Source organism: Harpia harpyja, chromosome 4 (genome assembly GCF_026419915.1).
Source record: "Harpia harpyja isolate bHarHar1 chromosome 4, bHarHar1 primary haplotype, whole genome shotgun sequence".
Lineage (NCBI taxonomy): Eukaryota > Metazoa > Chordata > Aves > Accipitriformes > Accipitridae > Harpia > Harpia harpyja.
Window position 1 is genome coordinate 61,423,064 of NC_068943.1, and position 21,566 is coordinate 61,444,629.

Here is a 21,566-nt window from a genome sequence, read left to right on the forward strand (position 1 = left end):
AGTAGGGGCTGGGATAGTTTTTCCAGTCTACATCTGGCTAGGAAGTTGAAACCATGCTCTCTCTCACACATGTTCACTAAGTCACTCTGCAGATTGACTGGGAGCTCTTCTCTTCATTACCCTTCTAATTTTGCTGTTGCCTGCAGATTTGATTACAGCTGAATTTGTGACACAAAAACATCTGAAGTAAAACATACAGCAGCTACAGAGAAGAGTCTCTTCTGAGTTTAGTCAGTCAGAAAAGCTCATGAAAATTGTGACACAATCCTAAACTGAGCAAGCCAGAGCTACCCAGAAATGTCACTATGAGCTGAGAAGAAATGCTTCAGAACAAAGAAAGGCACAATTGCATGAGTCATGGGCTGTGAGAAAGAAAACCACTTGTCTGTAAGGGCTTTGAAACTGAAAATTACCCAGTAAAACTTCAAGTTAACACAAAGCAAAATATTCTTAGTTCTTTCTTATTGACAAAAATATTCATTTTGCATCATTCTTTTTCATCCCAAACAAATCTTAGAAAAATGTTTCCTTCTCTCACATTTGACACAATGCAATCAAATTCAGCCACCCTTAATATGGAGTATTTCAAGCTGTTAGTGCTATTTTTGCTATTTTGGATTGAAACAATCTTTTGAATTCAACATGAATTAAAAAAAAGGTTCATATCAACTCAGAACTGCATTTTCCAGAAATTTAACTAAAATCCAAAAGAAGGGCACCATACTTGAACCACATGTGAAATCCTGACTACAGTTTGAGAAATAACATACTAATGGGACAATATCTCTTAAAACTGTGCCTGTAAGTATCAAAGACAAATCAGAAAGGAGGAATAGAAGTCCCCACATTCTTGCTTGTCTTGCATGTTTCATCACCTTACCAGGCTTGTTTCTGTTATGCTTGCATTCCGTAAAAAATCATCAATTAACACAACCAAAATTTTTTCTACATCTTTTGCATAAATTAGCTTTGACAGCAACGCTTAGCACTTGTAATCTTGAATTACATTTGAATGTAAGTGCATGATATTTGGGATTGGAAGCTATTTTCCGATAGCATTATTGTAACAAGGATTGGCCAAATTTTGAACAAGAAATTCATAAACGTAAACTCTAGGAAAAACACCTGATTATTTGTTTCTGATTCTACTTCTGATGCTTTTTATTTGTTCTTCATAGCTATTCAAAAGTAACTCTCATGTAACTCTCATGAATAACAACTACAAGGAAAATTAACGTGAACACTTGTGCAAAAATTTGTACAAGAAATGGGGGGGGGCGGGTATTTCTTTGTGATTCAAAGCAGCCAGTGAGAAAGCTGAAAAAATACCAGCCACACAGCAAGAATAGTAAGAACTCAAAGCGCTATTATAGCTGTACTATAGTACCATGTACCTAGCAATAAGTATAAAGTTCATGAGTATTTCTAGACTGATGCATAGCCACACACACTAGTCACAAATAATCTTAAAGAAAGCATCAAATTTGTAGCCTCTAAGGCCTCAGTCCTCTAAGGGGACATTTGTGACAGTCACAAATGACTAAATTTAATAAATCACTTGTTGCAGCTAATTTGCTCATCTCTGCAGAGAAATTGTGATAGACAAGTTTGTAAAGCAAAGTTCAGACAGAGCTGCAGAAATCCAAGTCAAGAATATACTACCATTACTGTGTATTTTGGAAGAAATCGCTGGTGTTACAGAAGGCAAAACTTGAAAGTTTGCCTACATCAGGATATCATCTGTGTAGTTTCTGCAGGAAAAACATAACATTTGCAGTTCACTTGGAAGATATTCACCAAAAAAAAAAGTATTTATGTTATAGCGGTTAGATTTACTTTGATTTAATATAGTATCTTACTATTTAATAACTCACGCTATGTAGAATACTGTTCACCATATGTCCAGAAAAAGAAAAAAAAGAAAAAAAAGAAAGAAGCTGAAGTATCTTTTAAATAAGCATGCATATGGGGAAAAGCAATGTAAATGCATGTAAATGTGAACATATATATAACATATAAATATTATGAGGGCATATATGATCAAGTCTCCTGAAATGTCAATCTATGAAATGCAACCGTAGCTTCACTGGGAGAAATTAATACGGTCACTAACAAAATCAGAACAAGAGCGCATGGCACAAAACAGGCCAGGGAAGTGGGGTGGTTTGCGAAGAAGGATGCACACGCATACCCAGCAAGAGGGAAGAGCACCCAGGGAATGGCTCCGAGCCATACGGCTGCCACAGGGAAGCAGGGCTCCGAGTGAGCAGTCACGATGTGCAGCTGCATCGGGGTTTGGTCTTTGACGAGGAGCCATCTGCAGCCCTTGGCTAGGGCTCTCAAGTCAGGGGAGGGTTACATCTTGGCACTAGGCTGCATAATCTTTTGTTTTTACCTCTTTTTCCAAACTCATTTTCTACCATCTTTAAAACTGAAATGCAAGAAGTAAGCACTTTCAGTAATTTAAGGTACTTCACAAATTCTCATTGAAAAGAGACTCATCTTGTATGTGAGCGTGCACGACAATGAAACTTTGTAGGAAATATTACAAAGATACTTCTGATACTGTGAGCTCTGCTGCTCTTGAGGGAATGTAGCACCTATTTAATTTAACTTTGTTTTGGAACATATCACAGAAGTACATGTGAGGATAATCATCTGTAGGAGCATTCATCACCTGCTGGCTGATGTAAAAAAGCTTCAACTACACACAAGTACCTCAGCTCTGGGAGAGTCTACAATTTTCCCAGAATCATAACAGTGATATTAACAAATATCATAAAATTATGTTTCTGTTAGCTTAGCTGGTTAGGGGTAATCAAATAGTAGTCATATGAAAATTATATTGTTTGTGTTTTGATTCTCTTCATTGGGGGTAATTATAGGACAATAAATATTTTCTTATTCTGCTTTCTGTTTACATTTTTTGCTTAGGTCACTGTCGTGGTTTAACATCAGCCTGCAACTATATACCACGCAGCTGCTCACTCAGTTCCCCCCTACCTAGTGGGATGGGGGAGAGAATTGAGGAAAAAAAATAAAGTAAAACTTGTGGGTTGAGGTAAGAACAGTTTAATAGGACAGAAAGGAAAAAAATACTAGATAATAATAACAATAATAAAATGAAAATAATAATAAAATGATTGGAATATACAAAGCAAGCGATGCACAATGCAATTGTGCACGACTCACCGACGGATGCCCAGTTAGTTCCCAAGCAGCGATCCTCCAAGGCCAACTCCCCCCAGTTTATATACTGGGCATCATATGGTATGGAATACCCCTTTGGCCAGTTTGGGTCAGCTGCCCTGGCTGTGTCCCCTCCCAACTTCTTGTGCCCCTCCAGCTTTCTCACTGGCTGGGCATGAGAAGCTCAAAAATCCTTGACTTAGTCTAAACACTACTTAGCAACAACTGAAAACATCAGTGTGTTATCAACATTCTTCTGGTACTCAACCCAAAACATAACACTGTACCAGCTACTAGGAAGAAAATTAACTCTATCCCAACTGAAAGCAGGACAGTCACCATTTGATTTATTTCAACATCCTTCTTTGTACTACACAGGCCTTTTATGAAATAGCAATATGGTAAAAAATTTAGACCAGCCTTTCTTTTGGGTAAAAAAAAATAGGCAGGAGAAGGGAACAGCAATGTGAAACTCCACAAGGATTCACGTACTATTCTTCTCCCCAGTGCTTCCACCAAAATGATGGGATTACCAGGTGTCAGCTACCTCTCCTCTTCATGTTCAGAAAGACATTTACAGTTCAGGCTGGGCACTCGTCAACAGTACCCAGTTTTGGAGCACTTCCCAAAAGAATAAGAATAATTATGGAAAGGGGGCTTTCTTACTAGGGCCTTCTACACTTTCATTTTGCCAATTGGACTCTTCCAGAATGGGTAAGGGAAAAAGACCCTAGTGTAGATAAATTTTATCAATATAAGAGTACTTGCAACATTTAAAACCTGTTCAGGTATTTAGGTGGCCGTAGCAGTATAAAGTGCTTTTCTACTGCAGCTGCGGTAAGGCTTTTACTAGCATAGCGATTGTTTATAAAAAAAATCACATTTCTCAGTGACATCATAGGCTGATTTTCAAGAGTGCAGAAGCCCACAAATCACTTACAAAAATTAGGAAAATTAATCTTCAGCCATTGAACCTTTAGATATCTATTAGTTTTAGTTTTACCAAAGCAGCAGCACAGAGACCACGTGTCTGTATGCTGTTTCTGGGGCTCCTGGCCATGAGTACACAGTTAAGGGGAAAAAGCTGCATGCCTGCCAAAATCATTCTTTTTTCTTTTCTTAGCCTGTTAGTTTCTTCCCTTCAGTTGCTTTGGGGCATCACTAAAAATTAAGACAAAATTGCTATAAAAGATTATTGTTACAATAAGAGCAGATGGTCATAGAAGCAGATTTCAAGCTGAAGATTTTTCTTTTTCCTAGCCCCAGTTTAAGAGTTACCTATTTGTGGAAGCATCAGGTTCTACAAGATTATCTATGCAAAGTGCATTTCATTACAGTAATCACAGGAAGATATTTTCACAAGGAATCAGCACGATGTGTGCTGTAATGTTATGCAGAAACATATATTATATTACAATATATAACCATAATAGTTTTAAATGTTTTAAGTGCTGCCTGAAGTACTTGTTACATGGGCAAAACTGGAATGTTGTTTTTCCCCATGAAGCAAGTACATCATTTTTTAGCTGCCAACAAGCTGTGAAATGGTAATAACTTCAGGACATTGCCATATCCCGCGACCATGAATGCCACCCTCCAAGGGCTTCAAATATCCTGCTTTTTAGTCAGTAGAATTCCCTAGTTTTAAGTATTCAGTTCAGAATATTGTAACTATTTTAGTCAACCTAATTTCTCATTCTTTTGGCTGCAGGTAAGTACTTTAATGAAAAGCAAGGCTAATATTTTAAAATAAAGCTTCATCAGCGTTGCTTTGCAAGGACCCAAATTTCAAAGCATAAGGACCCAGTATGTGTATTGTATTTTGTATTATTCACATTTAGGGACAGAAAGTAGGGAAGTGTTGGAATAGATGATTATGTACCATTCTTAAATTATTGGCATATAGCAAAATACAGAATACTGGGAATATACTTAGAAATCTACCAATGGCATTTTCTGTATTATACTTGGTGTATGTCAGAAAGTCTTTTAAGCCATAAAAGTACACAGCAAACTCTTTTGGCATAACATACTCCTACCGAAGTAAACAATGCGCATTAATAACAAAATAAGTGTTGGCCTAAACTGTACAGTCAGATCAGGTTTTCTGTTAAGAGGCTGATTGCCCCCAACATCCAAACAAAATACAATGGAAACTGCATTTATGTTTAAACAATATCCAGATTTAAACTACATTAAATACCATTTCTAATTTAGGGCTTAGTTGGGTATACCTTGCTCATACAAGTAATCCTAGCAATTTTACTGCCGTCTACTATAACTATAGGATCAATTAAAAAAAAAACCACAAAAAAACCCGAAGAGGGCAGACAAGGTGGTCTGCAGGTGAAGACAGGGACCTAAATTAGCAAGATACAAACCTCAAAGGGGAAAAAAAAGAGTTCTATCAATGGATCATTCGCTGTCTCTTCCAGTACCAGAACTAAGGGGAATTAACTATAACTACAATGAAAAAAACGATTTATGCAGCAGAATTGCTTGCCACAGGATGCTGGGGAAGCTAAAAGCTTACACAGGTTCTCGGCAAGACCAGACATGTTCACGGAAAATAAATCCATGGACTACTACTAAATACATAAAAAGAATATCTGGCTCAGGAATTGCCTGGCAGCATATGGCTGCAAGCTGGCGAAAGCATTGGGAATGTCGGCCCTGCCTTAAAACTCTTATATGGGCATCTTTTAAACACGTGTAGGATACCACATAGATGGACTTTCGGTCCATTCCAGTAGAGCTACTTTTACCTTCAAATAGGCCATAATTTAAAATAATTCTGGTTCCTTGCAACAATGAAAGTAGTGTCAATGTGTATGAATGACAAAAAATACAAATTATGATTCAGTATATAGGACAGTAGCAAAAATCTTTTATTATATTGCATTATTTTAAAAAAATAATTTTTTTAAAAAGTAACACATCCTGTTAACTTTATGATTGAATTTCTTGAACTTTCTGAGGATACAACTTTCTGATTAGATTTAAAAGCATCACCATTCGAGCAAATCTGGATCACATTTAACGTGCCATGGTCACAAATAACTCCCAGGAACTCAGTCCTAAACCTGGATCTTGTGATGCACAGGTTGGCCTGCTCCTGCTTTGCAGAAATGAAGCAATTCTTCAGTTCTAAACCCTGTAGCTGAAACATTTAAACGCAGAATAACACTGACAGTGTACTTATCTGCAGAACACAGGCCCCTTTCTAAATTGCAAGCCAAGTTTTTAGCTCACAGTGGATGTTCAGTGTTATCTTAATTCAGTGAATTATGTATTAGCAAAATAAACATGTATTTAAATTTTAATGGTGCATTTTACTCAGGCGAAACTGTTGTGTTTATGCCCTGATTGGAAATGTAAATATCAAAAATGTCAATGGACAAACAGAAAGACATCCTCTGCATCACTCCAAATTTCTGAGTGGTATTTTGAGTTAAAGAATTACAACTGTCAAATACATTTTGCTATAGCAAAAAGTACAAATATTAAGAATACCTCTGGATTGAAGACTTTCTAAAAAAAGATCTGTTCTCACTATAAAATGTCAGTATATATTATCAGCTCCTATGTTCTTCAAAAAATTACATTCACTTGCGTCCCCAGAGCTCATAATCCAGCTCATACTGATGCCCACAGACTGTCCCGCTGATCGTTTGGTTTTGGTGTTATGTTTGAGGCACTAGGCCTGAAACCTAAGAATACATTTTAAATAAGATGTATTTACTTCAGACTAAACCAAGGTAGATCATGCAAACAAAAGAAACCCCCTTGAGAATACTCACAAGAACTCATCTGTTTAAAGATGGTATTAAATACAGTTTACGCAGCAGGCCTTTAATATAAGCAGAGTATTCCATATTTTGTTTCCTTCCATTTTATCCCTAAACATTTGATCACTATTCATACATTCTGCAGGGTCATAAAAATACCTGCAGTACTTAATTCTATCTATTAGGGCTTGCAATATTTTTATTTTGGCCCAACTATTTGTATTTGCATGCAAAGTCTCATTATTGGAAGCAGCTAATACAAAAGAGCACTGCAGAATCCAGTGATTTGCTAAGCTAACAATCTTAGCATGCCTCTTAGCTAATACAAGAGTATGTCCAAAGTTCCTCTGAATTACAAATTAGTGGTTGCACAGACTCCAGAGAATGATTCTAGAAGCGAGTGAGAAGTTCAGTCTCTCTGCAGCCAGTCCATGGTGTGTTCCAGCCTGTGAAACCATCATCCTCAAACGTGAAGTAAGGAATTCTGTTTCTCATAGTGCAGATCTGCTAGGAAGAGTACACAGCAGAGTAAGACCATTCGCCCTTTCTGTCCTGCTATTAGGAACATTTTGTGTTTTGCAAAACAGAGAGCAGTTTTGTTTTCATTCCCTCAACAGTTACTGAGCTGGCGTAGGTGGATTTTGGGAGACCTTGACCATGAGCCCATTTCCCCCAGCAGAAGTTGGAAGTTCTGCTGCTGGAAGTTAAGAGCTGGCTTTGAGTATTTCTGCTGTCAATAATTAGGATTGTTTATAATAATTGTCTGGATCAGAGCATAATAGTTCCCAAACTGACACTCACATAATCCTTCCCCCCTTTCCTGTGTATTATTAGGATGTTCTACAGCACACACACACACAGAGTACTGGCTAACAGTGCAAACCAGGTGCCTTCTACAACCTTCATTGTTCTTGTAAATACAGATGTCCCTACTTTCAGTTCAAAGGACTTCACCTGAAATTATAATAAAGTATTTAATGGGATCCTTCAGTTCTGAGTTTCTACTCTTGGAAGGTACAGAATTAATTATTTGCCTGACTTCCAATGTGACCCTTTTTTTCTCCCGCCTATCCATGTCTGCATTTCACTGTGTTCCCAAGCTAAACTCAGAAAATATCTATAAAGAAGGACAGGATCTTCAGGCTTAATTCTCCCACTTCACAACCAACAGCGGTCACTCTTCTGTGCATCACCAGCTCAAAAGGAGATATTTAAAAAAAAAATACAAATGTCCGGTCTTCTGCTTTCAAGGAATACTTTGTCATTTAGCAAGCATTTTATCTCTAATACCAAATGTATTCAACATATGTGAACATACCAGTAGCTGTCAGTCAAACCAGCACCTATGATGGGACCACAATCCAACAGTGTCCAAATCAGATTCTCAGGGATGAGTTTCAGAACTCCAAGCTTCACGTAAGTACACTAACAATTTGAAGATCAGGGAATACTTGAATCAAATGTAATTTTGTGTCCTGAAAGCAGCAGCTGGCAGGAAATACAGAGATGTCAGCTTCATGTCCAGTTCCAAGGCAGGATCCTCTAGTACCAGTAGATTCAAAAGACTCTGTGGACTTCATGTTTGGCCTTCTGCCAAGAGTGGCAATTACAAAATGCCATGACATGCAATGCTTACTCATTTTTTTGATGTGCCCCAAATGCCTGGTTTTTTCCTTATGATAAGTTTTGGATCCTGCTGTCCCACATAGTACACTCCTAACTACAGAACTAAAAATAAAGCGTTGGTGCAGAAAAACGTCAGTTTGTACTTTGGGTGCTTACTAAAGCAGATGCCAAAATAAACAAGATTATACTACATGTATCGCACGTATACATTTAAGAGGTTTTTACTGTGATAAATATGCATATTTACTAAAACATGAATTGGAAAGGCTGAGCTTGTAATGGTGCAAGAAACAATCTACCACCATTTTTTTCCATTAGATTAAGAAGGAAACAGCTGTTGTCACATGGCAGCATGATGCCAACAGTCAAACAGGAAGGATTACAGCATTCAAGTCATCTTAATCCTTGTGCATAAGCATTAATAGAGCCTTTTCTTTCATCACAAATGACTAATGTAGCTAACATCTGACACTGGCCTGAACTTTTGACTTACCTAAGAAAACTATATGCTGTTGTTAGCAGTGTAATAGATGAAGTAATGTTTCCTTTAGCAAAAATGTCATGAAGGATTTATAAATCTGATGTAAACCATTAAATGGATAGCAACATGAAGCCCAAAACATTAAAATCATATCTCAGCATTAGCCCTAAGGACATCTTGAAAGAAAACATAACACCCCACATTGCACTTAAATCTATTATATACAGGTCATCATGATTTCCTCTTTATCAAATTGAAATGGACCTTATACTCTACTAAGTGAGAGAGTTCAAAGGGAATTGCTAAGGACACAGAGTGCAGGGGGAGTCAGGGTATACCAGGGAGTTCATTGCATGCAAACTGCTCTTGCTTAGGAGCAGAAATGCAGTCCTGAAAGACTGAGAAGACACTTCAAACTGGCATTTACTCAAACACTTCTGTTCTGCCCTCATTTCATGTCTGTCTTAGCCCGTAACACTGAAGGTCTTCGTTGATCCCATTTGTAGCAAATGTATGTACACATGCATGCATTCATAATTCTTATTTTTAAATGAATCTTAAAAATGTCCACTTACCTCATATCATTATTACATTTAACAAAGATGTATTTGAATGTACCTTTATTATCAATCACCTATATTTTGATGAGTTTTACTACTACTGTTACTATTACAATAGCAGCAATTTTTAAATTCTTTCAAATTTGTTTGTTTTTATTGACCATACTGGGTACATCACTTACCAAAAAGCTGAGTGCCACTGTGGGGAACAAAAGCTAAGGACAAATGTGCTGCTGCAGGTAGTTCAAAGGATTATCACACAGCCCAGTCTTTAAATTTTGTTAGAAATTGATCCCTTAGCTGAATTAACTACCCACAGCAGATTTTTATCCAAATTAAATTTCCTTCTTAAATTTGTCTAGAGGCAGATGGTAGTCTTTAAGGATTATTGGAGATAGAAACCATTCTATCTCATATATATAATTACAAATCAATACTGTGTCTCTAATTCGTAGAGAACCTGTGCTTTTCTCTGGCTATGGAATCTTTTGTCTCATTATGCCCAGGTCTAATTGCATTTACTGTCATAATAGCAAAATGTAGCATTATCTAAGATGTTAATCTGTTGCTAGAGCTAGCCACCAAATGTGGGACCATATGCTTCTCCACTGAGATGAGCAGAGGGGACCAAAATTATTTTAACAGAATTAAAATTTCCTACAGGAAAAATACATGGCAGACCAGTTCTCCTCTGCACCCACCCTTCGCTGTAGTGATCCCATGCCAGCAATGTGCAGGGGCGAAGGTCCCACAGGTCACCTCTGTGGCAAAGACTCGATTTAATCATCTGAGGTGGATCAAAACTGGTTCTAAAGAACATTTCTCTCCTAGTTGCCAGATGTTATCACAACTGTAATTGTCTTTCTGCACATGCACGTTCATCTGCACATCTGAGCAACTTGGACTGCAATGGATGCCTCCACCCAGAGAAGTCAATGACCCCTCTATGATGACAGGCTCAGTCAGAGTCCTTTCCTCACAGAGGAAAGGGTAAGGCTCATGAGGTACAAATAACACACATTACTTTCTCTTTAGACAGTTAATTTCTTATTCACAGCAATCAGAAACACTAAAGATTGCTGGACTTCTATTATTCCTTAACTGCTGTTAAATGTGTATCAAATAACAGCATTCAGAATAAAAATTGATCCCCCAGGTCCAAGACATAGAGGACATAATATATGCTACTGTAACAGCATTAATTTGGTTTATGATTCTTATTTAGAGGTGGTCTAGCCTTCTATCCACTGAATACTACTTGTACTTAGAATCTTTGTTCACTTTTGTGTCCAAACAAAAGTATTACAGAAGTATTATTGAAGTATTGAAGTACTACACTCTTATGATGGCTGAGTGTCACCTTTCCTTGCTGTCATTTGAATAAGTGTAATCTTCCAGCAAGGATCCCGATTCTCAACTGAAGCAATTCCCTTTCAGGTGAGTGATCATCCCAGCCATTTAACTAGTTCAATGTGACACTTTTGCAAAGTGTGAATTGAACCACTAATTCACTTTCCTGCATGCTAAAACTGTCTCTCACTACAAATTTTAACTGGATCTAATGAACCCATTTAGCACAACCTTCCATAGATACTTGAGGTTTTTTTCATATTAGGTCCATCATAATAAATTGTACATAGGAGTTTCATAGTGTATTTCAAACAATATCAATAACTTCCTATAAACACATTAGTAAATGGTGGGTTTCTGATAACCAAGGACTATAAAACCACTCCTCCTACTAATTTTATGTGGCAAAATACTTGGCAGGAATCAAAGTTCTGATTCTGCAGTTCCTCTGTCAGTTGTACCATTTAATGAAATTATTGTTTTCTGCTTGATTTAATAGTGAGTACAGACTGGGGTCTTTTTTTAACTTCATGTTTGACACTCACACACACACAGTTGAACGTTGATTTCTGGCATTCCTAATTCCTGTGCCAAAACCCCATTGTTCTAGTAATCTGAGTTGCTTTGCAGAAGTTGATATTTTGCCATAAATGTTTCTTTTGCCACATTCACTCAGCTATGCTGTATTTTTAGCCATTAGTATTTGTTTAGAGTATGACTACCACTTCTCATCATCAAAGTAAAATCTATCTGACTGTTCAACTTGAGAGAAAAAGGAACAATATTTTTATCTAGATGTTCCTTGCTTACATGATAAAATTAAGCTTTTACTGAAATTTCTGAGCTTTTTGGACTCCTGCCTTTGCAAGTTAAGTATCTGATGCAGTGCCAACCACCCAGCTATTACTGCAGTTCTTGGATTCAGCATTTCTGCATCCATCTCCTTCACCGAGTTGCTCTATACAGCTGCAGTGCAAATTACCAACAGACAATGCTGAGGATATGTCCCCAGCTTCTTTAATATTTACTTGCAGGTTCTGACATTCAGATTCAATCACATATAAGCCATCTCCAGAAATCTGGGGTTTGGAGAAAAACTAAATAATTAGACAGCATTATAGAATTGACTACACGGGTTGGTTTGCACCTGTGAAGAGGGGGAGGGACTGTCCTCACATTTCTGCTAGAGGAAATGTCAATTCTGCAGAAAGGGAATGAAGGAAAAGATACGTGTAAGCAAGGGTAAGTAGGTCTGGCTCTCATTACTTTGTGTAAATCTCTAGGCCATTTGGTTTTGCCTTGGGAATTATGGTAAAGTCCGTGATGTCAGTGCATGACCAGGCCCACAGCATGAGGAGATCTGCCACCCCCACCACCTACAGACATTCCAACTTTGAAAACAGTATTAAACAAAACAGAATCAAACAAAATAAGAAAAATTATCTTTGTCCAAGCTTGACTGGCCATAAGGAAGAAACAAACAGAATTTTTAACTCCATAAATAATATCTGCCTTGACTTTAACCTTATTTTTGGGAGGACAGGAAGTACGAGGGCTTTTGTTCTTAAAACTGCTAAATTTATTGAACGCCTATGACTACTTCATTTTTGCCGGACATCTTTATGTTGAGCTTGCCTCCAAATGTCATTCTTGCCACTTGTTTTTTTCTTGTATTCTGTGTTTAGGCCTGGGTGGACATTTTTAATTAGCATGCATTTCTTTTCTCTCACTATTTGTTACTACGCTCACTGAGAAGTATATTTTTTACAACTGCAACTATATACCCTTTTTTTACAACGTCACCAACTTCTTGCCATAAAATTGCTTGACTTATGTATCAGTAATTCCACAAAATTGCTCAGTTTCTAATTACTCCATCTGATAACTATTCAAATTTCCACAGCTCAGTGGGACACATAGTGGCTAATTGCTGTTCTGGGTTGCTGGCTTCTAGTAAATAAAATGTGCTTGCCTGCATTATTTTCTTGAGTGGATTTTCTAATAATTTTTGCCGTACTTCAAGCTCCTGCTTTAAATCTCTGATCTCTCAAAGCTTACTTTATGCAGCACTGTTTCTCATTTTGATCTTTGTGCTGCAGAGAAAAAAATTATTCAAGTGATGTTGCCCTTCCCTCCAAGCTGATGGACTGTGATGGCCACACTGTCTTCTTTTTTTGGCCAGAGACTATGAAGGCGGTTTTGAAAGTACAAAGGAGGAATGAGGCTGAGAAAGACTTCTTGCATGATAGGATCAAGTATCCAATGATTCTATTGACCACTCTTGCGGCAAAAAAATAAACGGGAATATTAGGCTTTCCAATTACTTATTGCAGTCAGTTTTGCTGAGAGGATACGTCAGGAAGTATTGGAGGAAATGAGCATCTGAGCAGTAAGAGTGAAGGAATGAAGGTGTATGTGTATGCCGCAGAGTTATTATAACTATTCCTTAACAGAACGAGGGAAATGACTACACAGCTAATGCAGCCATCTCCTTTCCAATGTTGGAAAAGCCACCACATGGGCCACCCAGCTGGGGCTGCATCTGGCTTGACAGTATCAGAAAGAGAGGATGCAGTCTGAGAAACATCTGCCAGCCAGCCTTCTCCTTGGTGGCAAGCGTCACCCTCCACCTCCAAACGGTACGAATGTCTCTTATCCTTTCTATTGCACCTGGCAAGCCCGGTGAAAACCTAAAATGGTGAGTGCCTCATGTTATGTTTCCTGGGCTCTGACAATCCTCCTGCTTTGTGTGGTTGCCGGGAGGTATCACATGGAGCAGAATGGTGAGAAATGAAATGCTAACAAAACATCAGTGATGGCCGTCTTTAGCCAAAACGCCAGTCAAGTTTAATTGAGTGAAAACTGCTGGATGCTGCACTCTTAATTCACTTTGAGAATTTTTTTGTCATTTATCATAGATTCGTCAGAAAGTGGTTTAAGCTGTTTCAAAGCAGCAATGAACAAATATCCCCTTTTCGAGCCAAATGTGCTGATGGAAGAAGGTAACATCTTTGCAGAGCTGATACACAATCATTCAGGAATCCCATTTAGTCAAAATGAGCTGAACTGACTACTTTAAATAGTATGTCGTTACTAGCATTTTGCAGAGTGCATGCCTTTTTTCATCCTATGTCACTTTTAAACAAAAATAAGAGTTCAGGCTTACACATAGATGATCCCCAAGTCTAAGACCTTGAGTTTTCTGTTCTACAGCCTCGCCATGGGCTTCTCGGATGTTCAGTATCCTCTGAAGCAAAAGAGTTGGCAGCTCCATAAAGATAATTGACAAGTGTGCAGTATCTTTTGTTGAAAAAATAAATGGATTTTTCTGAACACTGTATAAGCTATGAGCAAAAAAACTACAAGAAAGGATTGACGGGGAGGGACGGCAGAACATAAGCTCTATCTTAGAGGTCAAAAAGTGTAGGGATAAAATGAGAATTGCCAAAAGTCAAGATGAGTCCTGACAGTTGACAGGTCCTGAGACCTAGCAATATAAATTAAAATAAATGTATACTATTTTTTGACAGTAGAGAGAAAAAGAAAAATGAAATTCCAGTGAGGTTGCTACACAGTAAGAATGGAGTTGAGATCAAAGATAATGTTGGCACGGCCACCCCAAAACTTTCTCACTTGATCTTCTGTAAGGAGAATGACAGCAAAAGCCAGACAACTACTGAAAATGTGTGTATAACACTAAATCGCATTCCAGATAGAAGCAAAGTTTTCAAGGTTTGGTAAAATTAAGCCAGGCAGAATAGATAATCTCCTGCCCCAAATATTGAAACAATTCACCTGTGAATTCAATAGTAAGTAATTAAATAAATCTATCGGCTCAAGTGATGCCACATTACCAGAGAATGTCAACACAAGAAATACAATTCAGAAAGAGAAAACCAGAAAAACTGGCAACTTTACACCTGTTACTCTGAGCTCGATAGTGTGCAAGTCTTTTTAAGGACTTCAGAGGAAAGGATATTTTGAGACACAGAGGTAAATGGAAACCTGGGATAAAATACAACATGGCTTTACCAAGGTAAACACAGATTTTGGTAATAAAACAACTTGTTGTATGAAAGATGGGGGGCTGCAGCAGATCTAACCTATATGGCCTTCAGTATTGCATTCGATACTGTATCACATAAGGAACATAACTACATACACAATTACACAAACAGGGGATTGGGAACAGTGCAAGTGTGTAAACTGGGGAAAGGCTTAGCTGAAAAGAGACAGCAATACATTACACTCAAAAATGAACTGATGAATTGGGGAAAAGGTAGTCTTCCTATTAAAACTTCTCAAGGTTTCCTCTTACTAATGATCTTATTATTTAATATTTTCATTCATAACTTTGGCACAGAAAGAAAAATGTGAAATTTACTGATAGAATGAAATTAGGGTTATCAATTTAGAGAAAGTCCAGGATATTATAGAAGAAAAATGGATGAATAAAAGGACTGGAAAAATAAAAATGAGACACAAATGCATGTATTTAATAGACTTAATAACTAGATTTTATGCTAGAAGCCAGGGGACTCATCAGTTTGAAATGACAGATATTAATTGGTCATAAGGCAACCATCAGACACAGTGTAGTACAGAAATAAAAAAGGCATATGCAGTCCTATGTATGTCTAGCTATATCAGGCTAGACAGCAGAGTTTTAATATCATTACAGACATTGATCAGACATTACTTAAAATTATAGTGTCACTTCTGATCACTTATAATCAAGAAAGACATATTCAAATGTAGACAATCACATGGGAAAGAGCAGAATCTACTCAGCATAAGCAACTAAGAGGCAACAATAAAATTGCTGTTTGCAAGTACTCATAAACACAGATATATCTTGGGTGGGAAAATCCATTTAAGTTAATGGACAATGTCGATACAAAAGAAATGTGTAGAAACTTCCCATTGGCAACTGTAGGTTGAAAATTAGAAATCCATTTCTAAATATCAAGAGGAGCAAAGTTCCAGCACGCCCATCAAGAAGGACAAACAACCTAATCTTTAAAAAAGCTCAGTATGTTTATGAAATGGATTAGAGATGGTAGCTTTTTTATAAGCTGCAAGGTAGCACTCAGTGAGCTAGGAAGTTCTTTCCAAGCTGGCATCCTCCTGTGCTATGTTCCTACACTACGGTAGAAGAAGCAACAGACAGTAGCTACATTAAATATAAAAAAAATCTTTTGTTAAAGATACATTAAGCTTCTAAAAGAAAATGAACTCAAGAACTTCAGAAGTCAACAACATCACTTCAGGTCTACATGTGCCAATATGTTAATTGTTTTACAAATGAAACACAATTATGTACAAGTATACCTATGGCTTTGAGGGGAGAGGAGGGGTTGTTAAGAATCAAAGACCAGCCAGTGGTCCATGCAGACCATTTGTATGCTAGTGCAAGAGCATAAGGAGCCGTAAAATAATACCTGTGTTGTATAACCTCACCTGCAGCACGTGGCAGAACCCTGTATCCTTTACTTGTCCATCAGAGATGGCCACGCTAGTACCAAGCCCCCAGAAGAGTGGAGGCAAGGACACCCAGCTGGACTTGGGAATCGTGAGAGTTCCCTGGGGTGCTCTAAGATGGACATGAAACTTCTGAAAAAGAAGTTTCACAGGGAAACACTTTGTCCCAAGTATGGAGCCAGGTAAGCTGAACCAAGAGGTCCAGACTGTGCGTTTTTTGTAACAGCGACATCAGCAGCTTCAACCTCTGCTGGACCTCTAAGCAGGAGGAATTTATGCTCCTTCCTCTGCTTCCTCATCCTCTTTCTCCTCTCTGCTCCTTCCTCAAGCTAACCATGCACAGCCACATGTTGAGGCATTGGAGCAGCAGTACAATGTCTTGTCCAAACTTCTTGGTCCCAGGCTCCTTTCAGAGGAATGTGCCAGGCCAGCTAGAAACATTCCTCAGGTAGGATTCAGTCCATCGGCCACATTCTGAACCATGCAGACCCAGATCATGGATTTTTAAGAAGCAGATCCTTAAGTCCATGCTCATACCAAAGCCTGCACAACCTGAGACCTCTTGGTGAGTGTAAAGATGTTGGTATCAGAGGGATGAAGGAAGATGTGACTGACAGTATTAGCAGAAGATTTTTAATTTGCTGGCCAACTTTTTAAAGATATAAAAAATTCACATATAAAAGCAGGCATCTCATGACTACTCCAAAATAGTCTTATTAGTTGCTGCTTCAATTAACAATCGTGTTGCATTTCATGTGACCACTTTCAGAGGCAGGTTATAAAAACAGATAATTAATTCATAACAAATATTGAACTTCCAAAAAAGCACTTCAGGCCTGGGACTGCTCTTTTCTACCTATGTAGCTTAATCATTTTCATCTCCTAAAATGAGGAACTACCACAGCCATGCTTCAGTTTGAATTTCTGCTATACAATTTACTGTGGAAATGTCCTTGGTAGCATCGAATGTTCACTCCCTTCACGAATGTCTTACATTCATAAGTCTACATCTTTGTCTTTAGTTTGCTTGTGTTGCCTGCTGTTGTCTTTGGGAGCTGCTCTATCTGCCGCTGTCTCCTTTGTCTGTTGTTCTCAAGAATCACTGCTCATCTCATTTTTTGTATGCTGCTTGCCTTTCACTTGGTGCGCAATCTTTACGTAGAGATAATTACACACAGTATATTTATATGAAAACATCTCGCCTTGCTGAGAACGTAATTTAGTGTTTTTACAATTATTTTCTTGGCTGATCCATTCCCATTCAGTGAGCCTCCTTTTGTCTGACTGAAACTAATCAGAAGTTTATGACTGAGCTGAATGGGACTTAAATGGATACAGAACCATCCTGTATAAGGGCCAATTAGTCGAGGTAAGTGTAAGAAACCAAGTACTGCTACACGATTTCTTCTAGCCAGTGTAAGTACTCTATTTCAATGTATTTACTTCTGATTTTCAGAAAGGGCATTTTGTAGAACAGTTGTATAATGCCCAGAGTTGTAATATTATTCCTTCGGGATCCTACGTTTTTCAAGGCGTCACATTCAAAGGTAAGACAGATTCCTATGATGTCCACATTTCTGCTAACTGTGCAAGTCCTACAGTGATTTGAATTAATTATCTGTTTCTCAGTAAGTACTCAATTAAGGGCATAATTATGATTCTCTAAGGATCTGATTATAGTAATTGTTTGGTCTGCACGGTGTGCTATTTTACTGGCATAGTCTAATCTTGTCACAAACTGTATTCTTATGAATTTATTAAGTACAGTTTTTCACATTCAAGTATCTCTTTCTTATGACATATTAGTATAATATTTATTCACTTAACTATGGCAGAACCTTAAAATCCAATTCATGGACCATGGAACACGAAGATGACAACTGACCCTTAGCATTCCTGTGTATGCTGCACTCGGGGGAGAAAAAGGGACAATGCTCATGATAAGCATTTTTCCCAGCACACCAGCTACCTAACTATTCTTAAATCAGTCGAACAGCTTGTTTTTCAGTTTCCTTGCTGTTAATTGGTTTTTAACTATTTCCATCCTCACGTATAGAAAAAAATATTATTGCATGGCTAGCCAGAAACCTACTAAAATGGTTTAATCAGAAATAATAGTATTTCAAGAACATGTCAGATAATACCATATGTATGCACTCTCTTTTCTACCTTACTGTTTTCTGGGTTCGTTGTTACATTGCTGGTTACCTCCTAATGGAGGCACAGAATAAGCAGATGGTAATGCCCAATAGCAGCTCATCATGCCTGACTGGCATGGATTGAAACAACCATCACCTATCTGTCATGATTTTGTGAACACGGATGGACAAAAGTATTATGTGATTTTGCTAAAATCAAGCTGCACTTTAAGCCTGCAGACTCACTAAAGATGACCGAGTGCCCTTCCCTATCTGTTCTGCGTGCAAATACACGCTATCTCGCTGATGTGTACTGGTTCCAGGGAACGCCTCTTGCTCATTTATGTCCTGTCAGATACTGCCACTATTTACCACTCCAGCAATAGTCAGTGAGGTATCCATCCTCTTATTTAGCTTTGACAAACGGAAACTTATTCTAACTCACGTTCATTCAGGACTAATAATATTCAGTTCTTCGCCTATTGCATTTACTGAGTCCCTTTGCAGCCACATCTCCAATAGCTCTACTTCTCCTATAAAAGCAAACTGCTGGACTTTGTAACGTCTTCCCTAATTTTATTGCCTTCTTTCACTCAGTACTAAAATAATCAAATTCTGCCTCCAGCCAGGCCACTGGCCATGCATTTATTAAATTTTCAGATATGCTCATCACACTTTCTCAATACCTTGATGCTCATCCAGCATAAGAGCTTCCTTTAAGTTTAGGAAACTTGTTAGCCTCTTCGCATCTTTTCTCTTGATACCTAAAAAACACTTGACAGTGAACATGCTGCTGCTGGTTTAAGAACATAACTTTATCGCTTTGCTGTATTCCCCCATCTGTCTGCATTATTCGCTGTTTCCTAATGCCCTTTATATTATAAAGTCTTTGAGGCTGAGATTTTTTTTGTCTGATGTTTATAACGCAAATAGAGCCATGAAGCTCTGGTTCAAAACCAGCCATGATATGCTGCTAAACAAATAACCACTGTTCAGAGGAGGGCAAGAGAAGAGAAGCAGGCATAAGGAATTGGCAGGGATTTTTTCTTCTTGACTTCCTTCTCTATCTGCCCAGCACAGGAATGGCAGCATACAAACTGCACAAAATTATAAAATTAGCGCTGTGATTTTGGTTAGGCTTGCAGAATAGGTTAAACAGGTTTAGCAGTTAAAACATCCTATTGGAAAGTGCAGGTTAAAAACTGGTGACATTACATGCTTCTCTCATGTAATTCATGCCGAAGTATTATTATTTCAGTAATTGTTAAAAAAATATCTACAGACTGCAGATATCCTAAGAACCAAGTCTTAAAGCATACCAATAAAAACTTACACTACAATCGATTGCCCTTTTTTCCACTCATTCCTATAGCTAACTTGCAAAAATTTATCTAACGAAATCAGTTCCCAGAGCTGGCGCGCCTCATGTGAAAATGCTGTACAAAACCATCACTGCTTTCGCAAATTCAATTTCTGACTCAATGTATGCTCCCTCTTGATACATTTTCTTTACGTTTTCAATCAAGTCTTTTGATGCACATTAAGTGTTCATATACAGGAGAAAAATTGTGATTCAACAAAATGCAAGCGGAACATCCCCAGGACTGCACATTTTTTATTGCTTTCTCGCCACTCAATGCCAAAATATTTGTATTTATCCGCTAAATTCTAATTAGAATAGATGATACTGTGGAAAACGGCTTAGTAATGCATCCTGTCATAAGTCGTATAAAAAAAGAAGAAACACGCAATCTGTCTAACCCATGCTGTCACAGTTACGCTACACAAGTACTGCGGGGACATCAACTTTTCAGACTCTAAACCAGTAACCGGTTATTTTCCACCGAAGCGCCTTGGTGTCCCGCCGTGCTGCAAGACGCGCTCCCACGACCGCCTGGCAGAAGCCTGAAGCCGCAGGGAGCGCGCACGGAAGCGGCCGGCGGGGTCAGCTACCGGCTGCGGGAGCCGACACGCTCCCTCCCACCCGCGGCGCCGGCCCCCCCGACTGTCACTCCTTTCCCCGCCGCACCGCAAGGCGCCAGGCGGCAGCCGCCCAGGTCTCCCCTCCCGACCGCTCCCACCGCCGCCTCGGCCCACGCGTGGGCGGGCGCCGCGGACCCCGCGGCAGCGCCCGGCGGGACGGGAGCGGGGCGGGAGCGGGGCGGCGGCCGCCCGGGAGTCGCGCCCGCCGGGAGGAGCAGGGCGGTCGCCGCGCTCGCCCGCCCTTACCTCAGGTGCAGGTAATGCACCAGCTTCGTCACCACGGTCACCATCTTCCCGGGTCACCTTCCCCGCCGCTGCCTCGGGGGCGGGCGGGACGCTCGACGAGAAGGGCGACGCTCCCCGGGGACTCCTGCCTCAGAGGCTCTTCCCTGCTGCCTCGCCGTCCCTCGTCCCCTCGAGGCGGCGGCGGCTTCGCCACTCGGCCGCTCACCTGCCCGCGCCGACCACTGCCGCCGCCGAGACACCGCCGGCGCCCGGCCCCACCGCGGAGAGGCCCGCCCGGGCAGAGGGCGGGGCCGGCGCCCTCCCGCGGGGCCGCCCGACCTCCCCCCCTCCGCTCCCCGCGCCGCCCGCTCCGGAGGGGCAGCGCACGGCGGCGGCTCGGGGCCAGCGCTCCCACCGCGGGGAGCCGGGCGGCGGGGGCGGCCGCGTTCCCGCCGCATCTCCGTGAGGGGAAGAGCGGGGGGACTCCCCGCCTGGTGCCGTCGGGGCGCCCGACGGCCGCCCGTTTCCCTCCGCTCCGCTCATCTCTGGCCTGAGGCGGGGCCACCGTGACAGGCCGGGCGGCGGTACAGCGGGCCCGCGCGGGATAAGAGGGCTGGGGTCGGGCCCTGCGGCCTCCCTGAGGGGCCCGGCTTCGGCGGGGGGTGCCCTGGGGCGGCCGTCCCGCCACGACCGCGCCTCGGGACGAGGCGGAGGCCCGGGGAGGCCGGCAGCCGTCTCGGCTTTC

General features: G+C 40.1%; 1 protein-coding gene across 2 annotated transcripts in view; it reads right to left on the reverse strand.

Moving 5' to 3' along the window:
• ARHGAP18 (Rho GTPase activating protein 18) overlaps positions 1 to 21,127 on the reverse strand; it is a 98,719-nt gene extending 77,592 nt beyond the window's left edge. Inside the window, exon 1 of one of the 2 annotated variants that reach the window (XM_052784303.1) lies at positions 20,843 to 21,127. Coding sequence is in view for 1 of the 2 variants with exons in the window: in XM_052784301.1 (XP_052640261.1) it covers positions 20,843 to 20,886 (44 nt within the window). In the remaining variant the exon portion in view is untranslated. The remainder of the gene's footprint in view (positions 1 to 20,842) is intronic. The other variant, XM_052784301.1, reaches the window with a different exon arrangement.
• Between the last annotated feature and the right edge of the window lie 439 nt (positions 21,128 to 21,566).